Here is an 18,172-nt window from a genome sequence, read left to right as displayed (position 1 = left end):
TCTCTTCTGTAATCCGTTCTGTTTCTCCCGCCGCCTCCCTGCCTCTTTCCCTCTTCGCCTTTCCCCTCCGCCCGTTCAGCTCTGCTCCCTCCTCGCTATCCAGCCTTCGCTGCCTACCCCTTCCTTCCTGTCTCCACTACCCCGTCATTCCTAGAAACTTCTTAGCCTTCAACTCTAACGCTTGTCACAGGTCTGATTGGTGCCATCATCGCGTGTTTTCACACAGGGTTTGAAGGTAGTTTTTGATTCAGGGCCCTGTTCATACCAGTTCTCTGAAATTTTCATTTTTCTGAAGCTTCATCATTCTAGAAATGCCAGTGTGTGCACAGACTCCCAATCGACCTTACCAGCCACATTTCTAGATCCTAGAGCGGATGTTTACAATTCCCTTAGCTTCATTGAGAATTCAGGTTTGCTTTTGCTCAAGTATTACAGACATTATTCACGGACGTGTTTCATTTTATTAATGATACAAGAAGCTTGCAACTAACCCTTAAAAAAGAAAAACAAATTGTATTATATCGATTTGATTAGTAGAGAAAATGAGTAAAATTAGAGAAGATGAATATGTGATTCTCAATCTATGCAAACACATGCACAAAAACTTTTTTCCTTTTAACCGTTAAACGTAAAAAAAAAAAAAAAACAAACTTAATGCAAAGGCATGTACTATGTATTGACATGTATTCGTTGTAACCGTGGTTCTTAGGCCAAAAGAACCTAGATGGCAATGGGTAGAAACTGGGGAGTAACTTGTTTTAGGGAAAAAAAGTGTTCATTTTCTATTTTTACCTGAGTTACACTGACCATTTTTTAACACCTCTGGGTTAGTGGAATAAATGCTGTAGCTTTGGTTCTTTTGGTAAATTAAGCCATCAGAAATTTCTTACATTTCTGATGAAAAACATTACCCTGTTTTCTTTTTAAAATGTATTCAGCCAAGTCTGCAAAGTACCTCTTTTTTTTTTTTTTTTTTTTTTTTGCCTTTTTATACTTGTCTTGTCTTGTTTGGAATTTCCTTCCACTTTTTCCCCTCTGATAATATTTTATTTGCCTCCTGGATTGTCCTAGTCCCCCTTCCTGGAGATTTTCTTAGACCTTCTGCCAACCAGCCTTCTCAAATGAAACCTGTTCACTGTCACAGCTCCTGGTTTACCAGATTGAGAAAAACAATTTGAAAATTTCAAATATGTTACACTTACTTTTCTATAAAAATTTATCATGATGAAAAGAAGCCCTTTTGGCATTTCTTAGCTCGTGTTAAAGTGTCTTCCGGCAAGGTGCTGTATAGGGTGTTGCCTGTACACGGTGTACCAGCATTTTGGTACACTTCCGTATAAAATTAGTAAATTCCATATAAAACAAAGTATGTTCAGCCTTCCTTTGGTTTATATGATAGTTGCAATCCTGACGGATTTAGTGTATATTAAAACTGTGAAAAAAAAATAGTGTGATTATTTGCAAAGTGGAAGTAGGTTCTGAGCGCAGGTATTACTTACCTGAAGTTTTCCACTTACTAGATGCCTGGAGATTGTAGTGTAATTCTTCCTTCTGAGGACTGTCATGCATATTGCAGGACATGGAACATTCTTGAGGCCAACCTCCGCTAGGTCTTCCTTCTACTCTTGGAGTTTTTTCTTTTTCTGTTTTCTTGTTTCCAGTTACTTGAACTTTCTCTCTTAGGCCCAGGGAAATGAGAAAGTTATTCACCTCAGGGCAGACAGGTATGGGAAAATCCAAGTACTAGTCAGTTTTCCATAGAGTTGGTTCAGTGAAAATGAACTGTTTTTATTGCATTAAAAGTATAATTTGATGATTCAAAAATCAGCCTTGAAGATTAAGAAGCAGAATGTGAGTTGGGTTGCTTGAAAGTGAAAATGTTCCAGGGACAAGGTGGCCGCAGTCCTCTGTGTCTAACTCTTTTTACTCGGCAGTGCGTGTGCTAGGCTCAGGTTTGAGCATTGACTGATACTATGGGCGTGGCGCTGACCAGGTTGGCGCAGTGGACGGCTGCCGGATACGGGACCAGAACCTTGGAAATTACTCCTCTCAATGAAGCAATATTGAAAGAAATTATGATGTTTGTGGAGAGCTTTATCTACAAATATCCCCAGGAGGCAAGATATGTTTTTGTGGAACCACTCGAATGGAAAACAGACTTGGACCCCTCGGCATTTGAATCAGGTTATATTGTCGGGTAAGCCAGTGAATTGCTTCTGGAATTTAATATCTTCATTGTACATATTTCTATCGATTGGTTGTAGGCTTGGGGCAAATAATTTAACATCTCTGAATCTCAGAAGTATGCTGACCCAGGGACTGCAAGCAGAAGGCGCTTGGGTGAAATCTAAGACTATTTTGTTTGGCCAACACACCAGTCATCTAATTTTTATTTTTTAATTTTTTTAATGTTTAGTTATTTATTTTGAGAGAGAGTGTGTGTGTGCACTTGTGCACAAGTGGAGGAGGGACAGAGAGAGAGAATCCCAAGCAGGCACCCCACTGTCAGTGTAGAGCCCAGCATGGGGCTTGATCTCATGAACTGTGAGATCATGACCTGAGCCAAAATCAAGAGTGGGATGCTCAACTGGCTGAGCCACCCAGTCATCCCATCTAATTTTTTAAGTTTGAAGTTGAATTTATTTTGATACAGGATGCATTCTCCAGGTCACCACACTCCAACATTTGCTGTTGCTTTATGTCTGGGCTTTCCAGCTCATTCATATGACCGTACAGGTGCCGACAGGCATTGGTTTTGTGACCTCTGATATGAATAAGATCCCTTACTGGTGTTTAAATATATTAATCCCTGGGGTAGCAGAGTGAGAGTGGTAAATTTTGTTCAGTTTACGGGAGAGGTTTTTTTTGACAATTGGCATTGTCTTCAAATGAGAACCTTCCAAATCTGAGACTAACAAAAAAAATTCTACATCCACCTCAAACAGGGGGCTGTCAACTTAGCTCTTGTGAACATGAGTAAAATGTATATGTATTTATATAAGTGTGATTATATTGTAATTACACATGATGAATTTACATATACATATGTAAATAGTTTTTGTCGTTTTGGTCAGCTTCAGTGTATTTTCTACTTCAGGCATTCTGATCCTCCTTCATGTTTGCACATGAACTTTTAAAGTCTGACCTTATCAAAAACAGGTCACTAACCAGCCGAAGCTTCCTGTAGATGCCTTTTTCATTTTTCCCCTTTAGGATTATTTGTGAGCATAAACTCAGAATTTCATTTTTGGAACTGAAAACCATTCTTGAACTGTGTCTCTGGAGTGTTTTGGTTCTGCTGTTATGCTTTACCTTCTCCTGAATTGCCTGAAGTCTTTTTTTTTTTTTAATTATGTTTGATTTCTAAAATTCTTTTCTAGCATTTATTCGTTTTTGAGAGACAGAGACTGAGCGTGAGTAGGGGAGGGGTAGAGAGAGGGGGACACAGAATCGGAAACAGGCTTCAGGCTCTTAGCTGTCAGCACAGAGCCCAATGTCGGCCTTGAACTCACAAACCATGAGATCATGACCTGAGCCGAAGTCAGCTGCTTAACCAACTGAGCCACCCAGGTGCCCCAAATGTATTTGATTTCTAACTGTGAGAGGTCACTTCCTCTCAAAGCGTTTGTCATTGTTTATTGCTCCCACTTAAGTTTAATATAGTGTCACACACTGTTTTTTCTAACCTTTGATGATGAACTCATGTGCAAAACCATACAGTTGAAAAACATGTGGGCTACTTAGTACAAACATGGATTTATTTATTTACTTATTTTTTACTTATTTATTATTTATTTTTGAGAGAGACAGAGTGTGAGCAGGGGAGGGGAAGAGAGAGAGGGAGATTCCCTCTGAGCTGTCGGCACAGAGCCTGACATGGGGCTCGAATCCACAAGCCGTGAGATCGTGACCTGAGCCGAAGTTAGACACTTAACCAACTGAGCCAGCCAGGTGCTGCCATACAAAGATACTTAAAGCAGATGTCAGAAGAGTATCAAGAGTATCCTTGTATCTTGCCTCTGTACTTACTCTGTGTTCCAAGTACACGCATGGCCACGTCTGTGACCTCCTTAGGTGGGCACCTAAGCACACACATCTCAATCATATCACTATTTCTCTGTCTTTATCCTCGTCCAGTTTCTCTTGCGCTATTTCCATTGTTACACCTCTCCATACAGTCTTTATGTACAGTGTTCCCTCTTAAGCAGGATGTTTCAACATCTTGATACCACGTGTGTCCTGTCTTTCTCCTGTCAGACTTACGAGGCAGCTTTTCCTTGGGCCAGTTTTTTTACTCATTGGTCTTCTTTCTGACCCATATTAATAATATCTTTGATGTTGGAAGGAAGAAGAAGGGTCTGATAGTAGCCCTTGTTGTATCTGAGGGAAACCATGCCTTCGTGGCTTGATGAGAACCAGGTGGGTACTGATTAACCTGAAGAAGGTGGAGAACACAGCTGAGATTTTGGTAGTAACGGAAAATACCAAATGCTTTCACATCCAAGTCTTGATATGAGCCCTTGCTCCATCCCTCAAACCAAAGAACTGTCAGCAGCCCATAGCCACTTGTGATGCCATATCTAGCAACAAAGACAAGTCCTGTAAACCAGAGATGCCTTCAATGGCTAGAAGAATGCATTGTTAAAACAGCCCCAGCTGCCTCATTCTTTGCCCTTTGGTTCACATGCACTCTTCTTGCTTAACTGCTGGCCCGTAGGACACCTTTTATTCACTTATTTAAAGGGGGGAAGCTGCTTTCCTTCCAGGTGGGATTCAGGTCTGTAAGTCCATGTAGATATAAATACCTAAGTCATCATAAAGACTTGGAGCTTGGAGTCTCTGGATGGGTTTCTGCCAAACAGGAGTATTCTTGAGTATTTTAGACTATTTAGACAGACTCCTCTTCTTGGGAATATACATCTTCTCAGCCTCTTGTTCCAAAACATCACTTTTATCTGCATGGAAAGTCTGTTGGAGTAAGTAAGCTATCCTCTTTCATTGATCTCTGCAGATATTTGGGGAATATGCTTATACTGTGGCTTCATTTCTTATTTGATGTTGTCCATCTCCAAATTCACTCTTTGTAGCCGTCAATAAAAAGTTTGCTGAGCCTTCTTCTAAATTAGGCTGACAGGCATCTGACGCTGAAACTGATCTGCTAGTCACACACTGCACAGGTTTCACATTTCATCAACCACCTTCTTTTGTGCAGATCATTACTGAGTAGATGGGCACAGCACTTTCCACATGTTAGATGACTCATTCTTTTCCTTTAGAATCATTTCCAACGTACAGCTCTTCATCCTGTAATAACATTTGTCATCATCCTTCCGTGTTCAGTGTTTTGGAGAAAAGAGCTCCACTTTCATTTTAATGGAAATCAGAAGTCGCCTTGTATTACCATTCTCAATTGCTTTGTTCTTATCAGGCAGGATGAGATTAATAATCTCTCTAAGATACCTCAGCATGAAGCCCAAGTCCACTGGAAGCCCAAGTCCACTGACACCCTCCGATGATCAACACCATCTGTTGGTTCACAGAGCTGAGGTGCTTTGACTCATTAGAATATAGCTTGGGAAACTTCCAGATTTGATAAGCACTCAAAACCACTTAGTGACAATGTTATTACCTGTTCTTTTCTCTCCTTCTTTGGTAGAACTCTGATCTTTGAATGATGTCAGCTTTAATATTGTGGTATTTCAGTTGTGAATGTCTCTCTGCCGTCTCAGGGATGTGTCTGATTTGGGATACAGTTCTCTTCCGGTAAGAGTTGTGTGTGGGTGAGAAGTCGGGTTCCTAGTACTGGCCCTTTTCCCCCTGTCCTGTACGCTTCCCTCACAATTGGTACCTTCCTTGTTCCTACTTTACTTTTCTCTTTTATGAATCTCCACAAGCATCTTTTTTTATTGCTTATTTACCAATACTCCTTGGGAATGGGCATTGTTTAATCCTTTTGCTTTTTTGTTCTAGTCATCTTATCAGTGTCATGAAGGTTCAATTACATGATCTCCTGTCAAAATATTGTTTTATGAGATAATAATTATTATGTTTTGGTAAAATTTCTAAGTCATGGTAATAAGATCAATGGCCATAACATTGATTATTGAGCTCTTTGTTTCTCTTACCTGAGAATTGCTAACTAGTTTCTCAAGTATGGTCTTATTTCCCTTGCTACTATTTAGACTCATTTATTGAGTAATTACTGTGTCCTAGACACTAGGGATGAAGTAAATGAGATATTTTCCTGCTCTCTCACTTTATAGTATAAGCTATTGTATTTCTACGTCTCTTCTACAGTTCCAGTGTAAAAGTCTTTTGATCAGGTCAGTGGATTTCATTTATATCACATTTGTCTTTTTTTTTTTTAATGGTTTTTAAATTTATTTTTGAGAGAGAGGGCGAGTGCAAGTGGAGGAGGGGCAGAGCCAGAGAAGGACAGAGGATCTGAAGTGGGCTCTGTGCTGACAGCCGAGAGTCCAATGCAGGGCTTAAACTCATGAACCACAAGATCATGACCTGAGCCAAAGTCGGATGGTTAACCAACTGAGCCACCAACGTGCCCCTATAGCACATTCTTCTTTTCTTTTATTTATCTTGAGAGATGAGAGGAGGGAGGGACAGAAAAGGAGAGAGAGAGAGAGAGAGAGAGAGAGAGAGAGAATCCCAAGCAGGCTCTGCACTGCCAGCACAGAGCCCAACGTGGGTCTCAATCCCACGAACCCCGAGATCATGACTTGAGCAGAAATCAGAAGTCAGATACTTAACCAACTGAGCCACCCAAGCATCCCTACAGCACATTCTTCTTGACGTCATGAGGTGGGTGCATTATTTTTCTTTCTAAGAGCTCTTTCTTCGGGTGTTAGAAACTGTGAACCCAGAGACAAACCTGCTCTTCTACATCCTCCCTATAGCTGACATTTTACTTCCTACCGCTCTGTTGAGTTACAGGTTTCAACTGGTGGGAGCAAGGAAAAATGTGTCCTGTGCCCTTGACTTCCAGTTTCTCACCAGCAGTTTCACCTTCTTGAGTTCAGTGGCTTGATATTGTTGGCATTCAGTTGGCTTATAACTTAGTCGTGTCATCATCCACTTAGCACGAGTGTCCAGCCCCATACAAAACTTTAAGAAATATCAATCCAGTCCTAGAGACACTATTCCAAAAGCTTTATGTTAGAGAAAACACACATTTTGTAAACAACACCTATCACCGATCAGTCTAGAAATCTTTCATTCATTTATTCCTCCTCTATTTATCAAGCACCTTCTGTGTGCAGTTACTACGTAAGTTCCTGCACATAGAGCTATGGGCAAGACTGATGAAAGTTCCTGTATTAGCCTCCTGTTGCTGCTATAACAAATTATCACACACTTAATGGCCTAATACAACACAGATTTAATTTCTTACAGTTCTGGAGGTGAAAAGTCTAAAATGAGTCTGTAGGGTTAAAATCAAGGTGTCGGCAGGCCTGTATTCCTTCTGGGGGCTGAAGGAAGATCCATTCTTGCCTCTTCCAGCTTCTGGAATCCACCCACATTGCTTCTTGGCTCCTGGCTCTGTGTTGCTCTGACCTCTATTTCCATGTCACATTGGCTTCTCTGACTTGACCCTCCTGCATATTCCAGAATAGTCTTCCCATCTCAAGATCCTTAACTTTACCCATCTGCAAAGTTCTCCTTTGCCATGTAAGATAACACATTTATGGGTTTCAGGATTAGGATGTAGACATCTGTGGGGTGCCACTGTTCTGCTCCCCATAGTTTCTGTCCTCTTGTTTATGTCCTAATGAAATAGTGCTGTAGTGGCAGGTAATCTGAGTCTTTCAGGTTTACTTTTTCTAATGAACTGGCAACATTTCACATCTGTTTATCTGCATTCCAATTTAAAATATGTTAGATCAGGTCCTAAGATGAAAGCAGCTTTACCAGGGATATCAGTATATAATAAAAACCTAAGCAGTTTAGTTAATGTTGTAAGTGGTAGAAATCTACAGAAATATCACTGCCACAAAAATATCTTAATATTTTTTAAATGCCAACCTAAAAAATAATTAAAATGGACAGAAACACAAATCTAGGAGACCCAATAATTTCTGATCAGGAAAAGTCCTTTTAGAAAAACTGCTTATTATCCAAAAGTAAACCAAATTAGGGGGTTTGGAGTGGGAAAGCAATCCACAGATGGGATCTAGTTTGTCTTTTTTTCATAGTTTTTTGTTCAGAAACACAGAGTAGCCAAGAAAATGTCTAACCACTAATTACTGTGGTGTAAATTTTATAAATAGTATAACATTAGAAATCCCCAAAACATGAATGGTCCTGTAGAACCAGTGATTTTTTTTAAAATATGTCTGACACATTGTTAGAAAAACAAAAACAAAAACCATGAGTTCATGAAGGTATTCAAGAAATTGCTTACCATTTTCTTCCTGGATCTATTGTGTTGCTCACTATGGTTGCTAATAAGGCTGAGAATTTAAGGGTCTGAGTGTGTACAAAGTAGGAAAGGAGATGAGCTTCTAACACGCAGCATTTATATTCTGTGTTTTATAATGAGACATAGGAATAGTTCATCAAAATGTCTTCCACTTAACTTCACTAGCATCCAGGTAACCTTAAGTTTTCTTTTTTTTTTTCGCATTATAGTGAAACAACAGTCAAATCAGAAGAAGTGGATGAAAATGGACAGCCTTTGCTGTTTCTCTCTGTACCTCACATTAAAATCAGGAATTTTGGGCAGCTGTCACGTTTTTTACTTATTGCCAAAGATACAAAGCTGAAGGAAGCACAGGCGTGTGTTGAAGGTGATATTTATACTCCAGTCTATGATTTGAACTTTTAGAAACATAACCTCGGTGGTGGTGGGGAGGGGATCATTTGTTACAGTCTCCTGGACAAAGTTCTGTAACCTAAAAGGTAAAAAAAAATTCCTGTGTTCAACTTCATAAAAAAGTCATTATTTTTTCTTGGCTGAATGTTAATGCTCATATCAAATTTCTACTTTAAAATGAAAGGCCTTAATAACTTTATTTACCACTAGAAACCTTCTTCTAATTTTCATGTGTGGTTTAAAGACAGGCTTCCTAGCTTCGGTAAAGACCAGAGGACTCTAGCCTTTGAGGTCCACACAGGAGAGAAGACGGATTAGAAGGGCCAGCACCGGAATCCACACTCTACTCTCAGTACTGCTGTGATGGATGATGATTTGTTTCCCTTAAAATGAATGTAGACTCTTCTTTTAGCAGAATTGGCTCAAAATAATCTCACTGTCCATTGGTCTCAGCCCTACTCCATTGTGAGCTGCACGGCCTTGTGTGAATAGTTACATTATTCGATGGGAAATATTTTTCCTCTCCATTACAGATGAAGATTTTCATCCTTGTCTAATCATCTAACATGCTAAAAGAATGTGATCAATTGCCTGCCATAATTGTACTCCAGATTTTTCTCATGAGTAGACAAATATCTAACAGTAGATAAAGATGCTGTATACATGGTTTGCTTCTTTGGAATCATGTGACTAGAAGGTCCTAAGCATAAGGTGCCTGGGTTCTGCCTCTTGTCGTTCTTTGCTGTGTCTACTGCTGTGAGGTAGGAAGATGATCTTTTTTTTTAAAAAAAAATTTCTTTAAGATACGAACCTCAGGGCAGCAGCCTCTTTTTTATCTCTTGCCTACTCTTCTTTATTAGGCTATCTATACATCAAACTACTCTGCTGAAGAGGAATAAAATCTTGAGAGTAAAGCTGAATTCAGGAAGGTCATTAATAGCATTAAATTCAACTTAATATATGAACATAATACATAGACTGGCTGCTATATATCTAGTTTGGCTACATATGAATCTTTTGCTGCATTTTGTCCTTTCTGTGGGAGTTCTAGATACAACCCTTAGTTTTGGGTCCAAATTCCATGGTGCACAGCAATTTGGGGATTGGGTTTGTGTCTTTCCGCAGAATTCATCTAGTACCTTTTTTTCATGAGTCTTTATGAAATGACCACCATACTGGTGATAAGTTGAGATGCTCAATCGGTGGATGATTCCTAGATCTCCTTCCCCTGCCCCTCCCCTGATGTGGTCTTTTCTAAGAGGTCCTAAGCCTTTTCTGCTATACTAGGGTGCCCTAGTCCCCTTCCTGTTGCAGAGTTCATGTGATCCCTGTGCTCTCTTCATTTCAATCAGGTCGAGCTTTCTGAACTAGTTCTGTAGGCCTTTTCCCCTCCCTGTCCAAATGCATCCATACTTCATATTACTTGAATTCCTCCTTTCCAGATAAGGCTTTGCCACTTTCTTCCTTGTTTGCAACTACATGGTTCTTTGGCTTTTCCCAAATCCTGTTTTCAGCATCTCTAAGTTCGACTTTCACACCTGTGTCAGCCTTGATTGTGCATTGGTGTTTCAGGTTTTCACTGTAACTTTGGTATGTGCATAAGTACTGGCCAGTGTTTTTCCAACTCTAACATCAAAAGACATTGAAAATATGAGCAGTTTGAACAGGTGGAGAAGACGGGCAGTGGATCTGTAGACTGAGAGAAACACACTCTCTTGGAAAGAAAGCATTTGTGAATGCACTGGTGCACGTGCGCACACACACACACACACACACACACACACACACACATAGACACACAGTTCTAGTGATGATTCTTCTAAGGAGACCAGTATTTCCCTATCTTCAAATCAATTCTGAGTATATTAATTGAATGCCCATGCTGGACAATGCCCCACAGTCAACAAAAAAAAAGAAAAGAAGGTCTTGGTCTTTGTCTTATTAGAGAGGTGACGTAACTAATGATGTTACAATACAAGGCAGGACATCCCAACGAGTGCAAGAGAGTTCCTACTATAGTAGAATCTGAGAAGTAGAGATCAATTCAAATGGAGTCCATCAGAGAAAGCTTAACGAAAGAAACACATTTGGGTGGGCTTCAAAGGATTTGTTAGTCTATGTTTCTTGTAACAGAAGACAAGAGGATCATTTTTGTTTATTTTTTGGTCAGCTAACAGAGATCCTGTAGCAAAAATCCTGGGCTTAGATTATAATACAATGAAAGAAGACACATCCACGGTAAACATCCTTGATAAAGTTACCAAAGGTGAAGATTCTGAAAATGAGATTAAGATGAAGATCGCCAGCCTGGTCAGCCAACTGGATCTGCACCTCCTGAACCATTCTCTAAAATATATTTCACTGTGAGTCTTTAAAAAAAAAAGAAACCTCTAAAAATTAGTTACAAAAAGTGCTTTTGGAGGTTTTTCATAAACACACAAAAAATATAGACGTTATTGCCATTGATTTCATGTGAAATTTTATTGGATTAAGATTGTAGTTTATCGCATGAATATTTCTAAAACTAAAAATTAAAAGTTTGCAGTCAGCATTGCTAAAGTCTTCCGTGGGGTTTCGCCTAATTCTGAGGACATGAAGCGACATTATTTTCAGTCTCTTCAGGCTGTTAGGTAAATTATTGAATGATAATGCAAATATCATGTAGAGTTTGTAAGATTAAAAACTTGTTCATTTTTCTAGTTTTTTTCCTGGTATTATAGTGTTATCACTAAGAAACGAAGTGAATATTTAAATGAGTACATTTAATGCTGCATTAAACGTGAGTCACTGATTCTCTGATGTTTTGACAGTGTTGTCAGATTACAACATGGCTAAAATTAACTGCAGTATTTTTGTTGTTGTGTAATTTAACCACAATTTTAACTATAAAAAACAATATTCCCCCCCCCCCGCTAAAATGGAATGTTTTCATGTGCTTTCTGCAGGTTCTCTTTTAAAGTGTCAAAATGAATTTCTTACCATTTATTTCAGAGAAATAAGTTTAAATCCCACAAGTGTTAAGAACGATATAGAAATGCTGAAAAATTTCTCAGGAAAAGGAGAACAAACTGTCTTGGAATCTATCAGCTATACCTCAGGTTTTTATTATTCTCAGTTTCATTTTGTGTTAAATATAATTATTTCCAAATGCTTCAATAGCGACCTTAGGATTGAATATTTGAAAAGATGAAAACTTAAAACTTTAATCATATTTATTTTTTTAAAGCCAACATATTTTATTTTTAGGAGCTCCTTTTAATTGACTGAAACTTATTAATTGGTTTCAGATTATGAATTTTCAAATGGATGTAGAGCCCCACCTTGGAGACAAATTCATGGAGAAATTTGTTACGTGCTGGTGAAACCACACGATGTTGAAACTCTGTGCATTACTTGTAGTGCAGAAGGAGTATTTTTAAATGGTGTAAGTAATTTTTTAAGAACTCTGTTGGTTTTGGTGCTTAGCTCAGTCTCTGTAAACGCAGGCATGTGTCCAGGATTGAATCCTGATGACCACAGAAAATGCGATACTGCTCTGTGGGATTGAAGCAGATCCCCCTGCTATGAGTTTGCCAGGCAAATCCAGAATTGCCTCAGAATTAGCCCCAGTGTTCCCCATTGCAGATCATTAAGTCAATCTCCTACGAAATGATCTCCAAAGGGGCCCGTGCCACTTTATACAACAAAAACCTCCTTAATCAGTTCCCTGATCAATTATACAAGTATTAGGGAAAAGAAGAGGCAGAAGAGGACCAAGGAAGTAACACAGAAGCAATAACTACAGCTTTTACCCTAAGAGTTGAGAGGACAAAGGGAACGGAGGCACTAAAATGTGGGAGCTTGGAGGAAGTACCCCATGAAGCTGGGACCTACATGTCTGGTGAGGGGCCAACTGCTGGGCTGGGCTGGTGGCTTAGGATCTCAGAAGATGGACCTTCTAGAGCTGAGATTTAGACCTGTGAAGAGTGGACCCCGCTTACATCGGCAATGGTGTGTTTAGGAGTTCAGAAGGGGGACCGCACAGAACTGGAACCCACGACTCTGAGGACTGGTCAGTTCCAGGAGAAGCTGGCCCCCTCTGAGCTCAGGTGGTCTCCCTGAAACTGGCATCCAGACCTCTGAGGAGTGCATTGCCCAGTTAGTGTTGGTACCTTGGGAGCTCAGCAGAGGATGTTTGCAGAACTGGCAGAGCTGAGACCCAGACCTTTGGAGATGGAACCCTGGTCGGTTTATAATGGTATTTCTGAGGGGTCGTAATGAGCCTGGTTCCGAGAGTACAGGGGAAAACCCTGGGAACTAGAACTAATTGTTCCTGCTGGGAGCAACTGCTGCTGCCAGGGGTGAAGGGCCGTTGCTGGGGTAACTCTAACAGGGACAGCAGACGAGGAAGAGGGAGTATGTCCCTTCCTCCCTCCAGCTTGTCAGTGTTCCTTTCACTTCCTGCTGACTGACGCTGACCTAAGCTGGCAAAAGAAAAACACAGTGTTGCAGATCCCAAAGCCCTGAGCATCACTAAGCAGAGAGACGGCCTTCCAAAGCCTCTAGATTAAAAAACGTTTAGTCTTCTACCTGTTCACTGAGGTCGACTTTCTCCTTGGCGGTGTAATTTGCGGCCTCACAGGCAAAGTCTGCAGGGAGAACCCAAATCTGTAACGGGGACCCAGCCATCAGAGGGGACCGTTTGGAGATTCGCTACCTCTTGGTTTGGATTGGTGTGAACGTTTCGGTGCCGCTTTCTTGATTACCGGCAGGCATCTGTCCTGATGTGCCTTGTTCGTGCTTTTTTTCTCAGCTTGATGCTTAGCTTATGTCTGAAAAGAGGAGGGAGACAGCCTAAACATGATTGTACTTTTGGTTCGTCTTGATACTTTAAGTGAAATTTCCAATTAGACAATAAGAGGTAACAAAAGGAATGATTTTCTTTGACTTTCTAGAGTGGGGCAAGGAGACTTGGTTTATAGCAAAGGCCTACATACAACTTTATTTGATATGGAAATCTAAGTATTCCTGTCTATTAAAAAAATGAAAGATAAGGAACATGAAACTATTCAGTAATTACAGAAAAATGCATAACACACTATAGTTATATGTATATGCATGATGTTTATGGATATATAACACACTACAGTTTTTTATGTATACGTTTGGTTAAGGGAGAACCAAATCTTTTCTATTAGGGTAGGCAAAAAAGGAAAATGATCAAAGGAAAGACAAAAAGAAAGAGGTACAAAGAGTGGAGGGATGGACTGATACATAGAGATTAGAATTCTAGAAAATATAAGCCTATAGCAACCGTGTCACACAGAACAAGAGCAAGGGTGTGACAAATAGAAACAAGCTTTTCTGTGCTGACATTCTAATCTTGGGGCCTTTTATGACTTCGCCAGAGGCTCTTGAAGTCATACTGCTTTTTTACATTTGAGAGGTACAGAGGGAAAGAAACTTTGATTCTTTGCTGACCAGCAGAGTGCCCTACATGCATATAGGAGGTAGTCAGTAAAAGCATGCTGAATGAATGAATGACTGAATGAATGGATAACTTTAAGAGAGAAAGATTTTGCCTATATTTCTTATGTATAAAGACTACCACATGGGTCCTTTAGAGAGGAAAACGATATGTGGGCTTGGGTTGTGATGTATTGATCAGGTTCAGTTGCTATTACATTAATAACAGCATCAAACTTTTTCTCCCAAAGGGCAAAACAGACAATGAGGGGGAAATTAATTATGAGAGAAAAGGTGAAATTTATAAAGACCTTGTCACATTTTTAAAAGAAAAATCAGCAAAATTTTCAGAAAATATGTCTAAACAGGTAAGTTTATAGACTTAAAATTTCATAGCATAGTGTTACTTGACTCAACTTTCTAATGAGAGTGATTCTGCCTATATTTGGACTTTGCTTCTATTTTCAGTGCTTTTCACAATATAATATAAAATACAAAATAAGTGTAGTACTTTGAGAAAGTTTCTGATTCAGGTAATAGGTGTAAAATATTTCAGATTGCTTTCTAAATAGCACTCTTCATCTTCCCTTTTGAATTAATAACACTAAGAACAAAGGAGTCAGCCCTGTTAACGAAGCCCAGATGTTTTGATTATTTTTATCCTTTCTCGACATCCCATGATTACTACCGAATTGGATTGCCTTAATAAGTGTCACCTGCATATGCATAAGACCTGTGCTTCCTTTGTGTCTTTCGTGGTTTTTGAAATAGTGTTGCACAAAGAAATCAGTTAATAGAGTTATTTCATGAAGTAAAATCTTGATTGAAGCTGATGTAGGCAAGAGACAATATGCAAGAAATACTAATGAAACACACTTAAACTCCAGGCTGATTCCCAAGAGGTCAATTCCACAAATCCCACAAGAGATGACTTATCGGGCCCATTGTTTCCCTTCTGACCCTGCCACTTCCGGAGGACTGTTTTCTTACTACACTGCTGCTACTCTTGTCCCGAAACTTCTCTTTGTCATCATCCTGCAAAGGCTTTTTATTGCCTGGTGTTTGAGCACCTGTTTTCCTGGACTCCAGTTTTTCCTTTGTTGTTATTGTCATAAAATAACTATACAAAGCATAAAATTTGCCATTTTCACCACTTGAGTGGTATCACTGAGTGGTGTTAATTACATTCCTAATGTGCAACCATTACTACTGTCTACTTCCAAATCTTTTTCATCACCTCAGACTAAAACTCTGTTCCCTTTATGTAGTAACTTCCCCTTTTGCCTCCCCCAGCTCCTAGTAACCTCTCTACTTTCTGTCCCTAGACATTTGCCTTTTCTAGATATTTCAGATAAATGGAATCACACAATATTTGTCCTTTGGTATTTGGCTTATTTCATTCAGCATAATGTTTTCAAGGTCCATCCATGCTGTAGCCTTTGCCAGAACTTCATTCCTTTCTATGACCAAATAATACTCCATTTGTATATTATGCCACAATTTATTCATTCATTCATCTGTTGATGGACACTTGGGTTGTTTCCACTTTCTTGACTATTGTGAACAATGCTATAAATACTGGTGTGCAAGTATCTGAGTCCCTATTTCAGTTTTGGAGAGTATGTACCTAGGAGTGAAATTTCTGGGTCATATGGTAATTCTATGTCTTAACTTTTAGAGGAACTGCCAAACTGTTTCCACCTAGATTGAACCATTTTATGTTTTTACCTGCAATGTGCAAGGATTCTGGTTTCTCCACATTCTCACCAATACTTACTATTTTCTGTGTGTGGGTTTGTATGTGCATTTATTGTAGACAACCTAATTATGAAGCGTGGTATTTCCTTGTGGTTTTGATTTGCATTTCCCTAGTGATGAGTGACGTTGAGCATATTTTCATGTGATTATTGGCCATTTGTGTATCTTTTTTTTTTTTAAGAAATGTCTATTCAGTTCCTTTGTCCATTAAAAAAATGTTTTGTTGGTGAGTTGTAGGAATTCATTATATATTGTGGATATTAACCCCTTATCAGATCTAATATTTGCAAATATTTTCCCCCATTCTGTGGGCCATCTTTTCATTCATCTTGACAGTATCCTTTGATACACAAACATTTTTAATTTTGATAAAGTCCAACGAATACATTTTTGTTGCCTGTATTTTTGGTATTGTACTTAGGAAACCATTGCCACATTCAAGGTCATGAAGATAGATATGGCCCTCTTTTCTTCTAGGAATTTCATGGTTTTAGCTTTTAAATTTAGGTCTTTCATTCATTTTGAGTAAAGTTTTATATATGGTGTAAGTAAGATAAGGATGTAATTTTATTCTTTTGCGTGTGGATTCCTAGCATTATCTGAGGAAGAGATTGTTCTTTCCCCCACTGAATGGGCTTGGTATCCTTTTGAAGATCAATTTACCATAGATGTAGGCGTTTATTTTTGGATTCTCAATTCTATTCTATCTTGTTTATCCTTATACAAGTCCTACACTCTTTTGATTACTATATCTTTGTAGTAGTTTTGAAATTGAGAAGTAATGAGTCCTCAAACTTTGTTCTTGCTTTTCAAGACTATTTTAGCTGTTTGGGCTCCCTTGACTTTTTATCTGAATTTTAGGTTTGGTTTTACCATTTCTGCAAAAAAAAAAATAGCATTGGGATTTCAAAGGGATTGTATTAAATTTATAGATTGCTCTGTATAGCATTGTCATCTTAATATTAATTCTTCCAATCAATGGACACGGGGTGTTTTTCCATTTGTTTTTATCTCCTTTAATTTTTTTTCAGCAGTGTTTTATGTTTTTCAGGGTCAAGTCTTTGTCTTCTTTGTTAAATTTATTTCTGAGCATTTTATTCTTTCCTGATACTATTATAAATGATATTGTTTCCTTAATTTCCTTTTTGATTGTTCCCTGCTACTATAGAGAAATAAAACTGATTTTTTTCATAGAATGTGCAGGCGTGTGCGCAGGGTGGAGAGGGGCAGAGGGAGAGAGAAAATCTTAGGCAGGCTGCATGCCCAGCGTGGAGCATGATGCAGGGTTGATCTCACAACTGTGAGATCATAACCTGAGCCAAAATCGAGAGTTGGATGCTTAACTGACTGAGCCATCCAGATACCCCACTAGAACTGATTTTTGAGGGTTGAAATCAGTTCTGACTTTTGAATATGAATTTCAAAATCAAATCCTACAACTTTACTGAATTCATTTATTCAGTTTTTTAAAAATTTTTTTAACGTTTATTTATTATTGAGAGAGAGAGAGAGAGAGAGAGGGCATGAACAGGGGAGGGGCAGGGGGAGGGGCAGAGAGAGGGGGAGACTCCAGGCTCCGAGCTGTCAGCACAGGGTCCTACACGGGGCTCGAACTCACAAACTGCAAGATCATGACCTGAGCTGAAGTCGGTCGCTCAACCAACTGAGCCACCCAGGCGCCCCCATTAATTCAGTTTAAAAAAAAAAATCTTTTGGTCTTTCTACATATATGATCATGTCATCTGCAGAGAGAGTTTTACTTCTTCCTTTTCAATTTGGATGTAATTTCTTTTTCTTGCCTCATTACTATAGCTAGACCTTTTAGGACTGTGTCTAATAGAAGCAGTGAAAGGTACCTCCTTGCCTTATTCCCGGTATTGGGGAAAGGCTTTTAGGCTTTTAGGCTTTTGCCATTGAATGTGATGTTAGCTGTGAGCTTTTCATAGATGGCCTTTATTGTGTTGAAGAAGTTCCCTTCCATTTAGTTTTCCTTTTGTTGGTGTACCCCATCATTTTGGTGGAGCTTCCTAAGCAAAACAGGCACATTAGAGGGAAAAAATTGAGGGTTAGTGTGTGAAAATATCTTTATTTTTCTGTCCGTTATTGTTTCTGTAACGATAGTTCAAAAATAATTTTTACTTA

At 39.1% G+C, this 18,172-nt stretch overlaps 1 protein-coding gene across 1 annotated transcript in view; it reads left to right on the top strand.

Moving 5' to 3' along the window:
* The first annotated feature begins 1,973 nt into the window (after positions 1-1,973).
* The window catches only part of ODAD2 (outer dynein arm docking complex subunit 2), a 131,002-nt gene continuing 114,803 nt past the window's right edge, over positions 1,974-18,172 (top strand). Inside the window, exons 1-6 of the mRNA XM_047067293.1 lie at positions 1,974-2,197; positions 8,644-8,801; positions 10,998-11,190; positions 11,819-11,925; positions 12,115-12,251; positions 14,524-14,640. Coding sequence (XP_046923249.1) covers positions 1,974-2,197; positions 8,644-8,801; positions 10,998-11,190; positions 11,819-11,925; positions 12,115-12,251; positions 14,524-14,640 — 936 coding nt within the window. The remainder of the gene's footprint in view (positions 2,198-8,643; positions 8,802-10,997; positions 11,191-11,818; positions 11,926-12,114; positions 12,252-14,523; positions 14,641-18,172) is intronic.

The sequence above is a fragment of the Lynx rufus genome, unplaced genomic scaffold (genome assembly GCF_022079265.1).
Source record: "Lynx rufus isolate CCGP_SWC_20201006 ecotype Redwood Valley unplaced genomic scaffold, mLynRuf1.p SCAF_7, whole genome shotgun sequence".
Lineage (NCBI taxonomy): Eukaryota > Metazoa > Chordata > Mammalia > Carnivora > Felidae > Lynx > Lynx rufus.
Note: the sequence above shows the minus strand (reverse complement) of the source record. Positions and strands in the feature narration are given on the sequence as shown.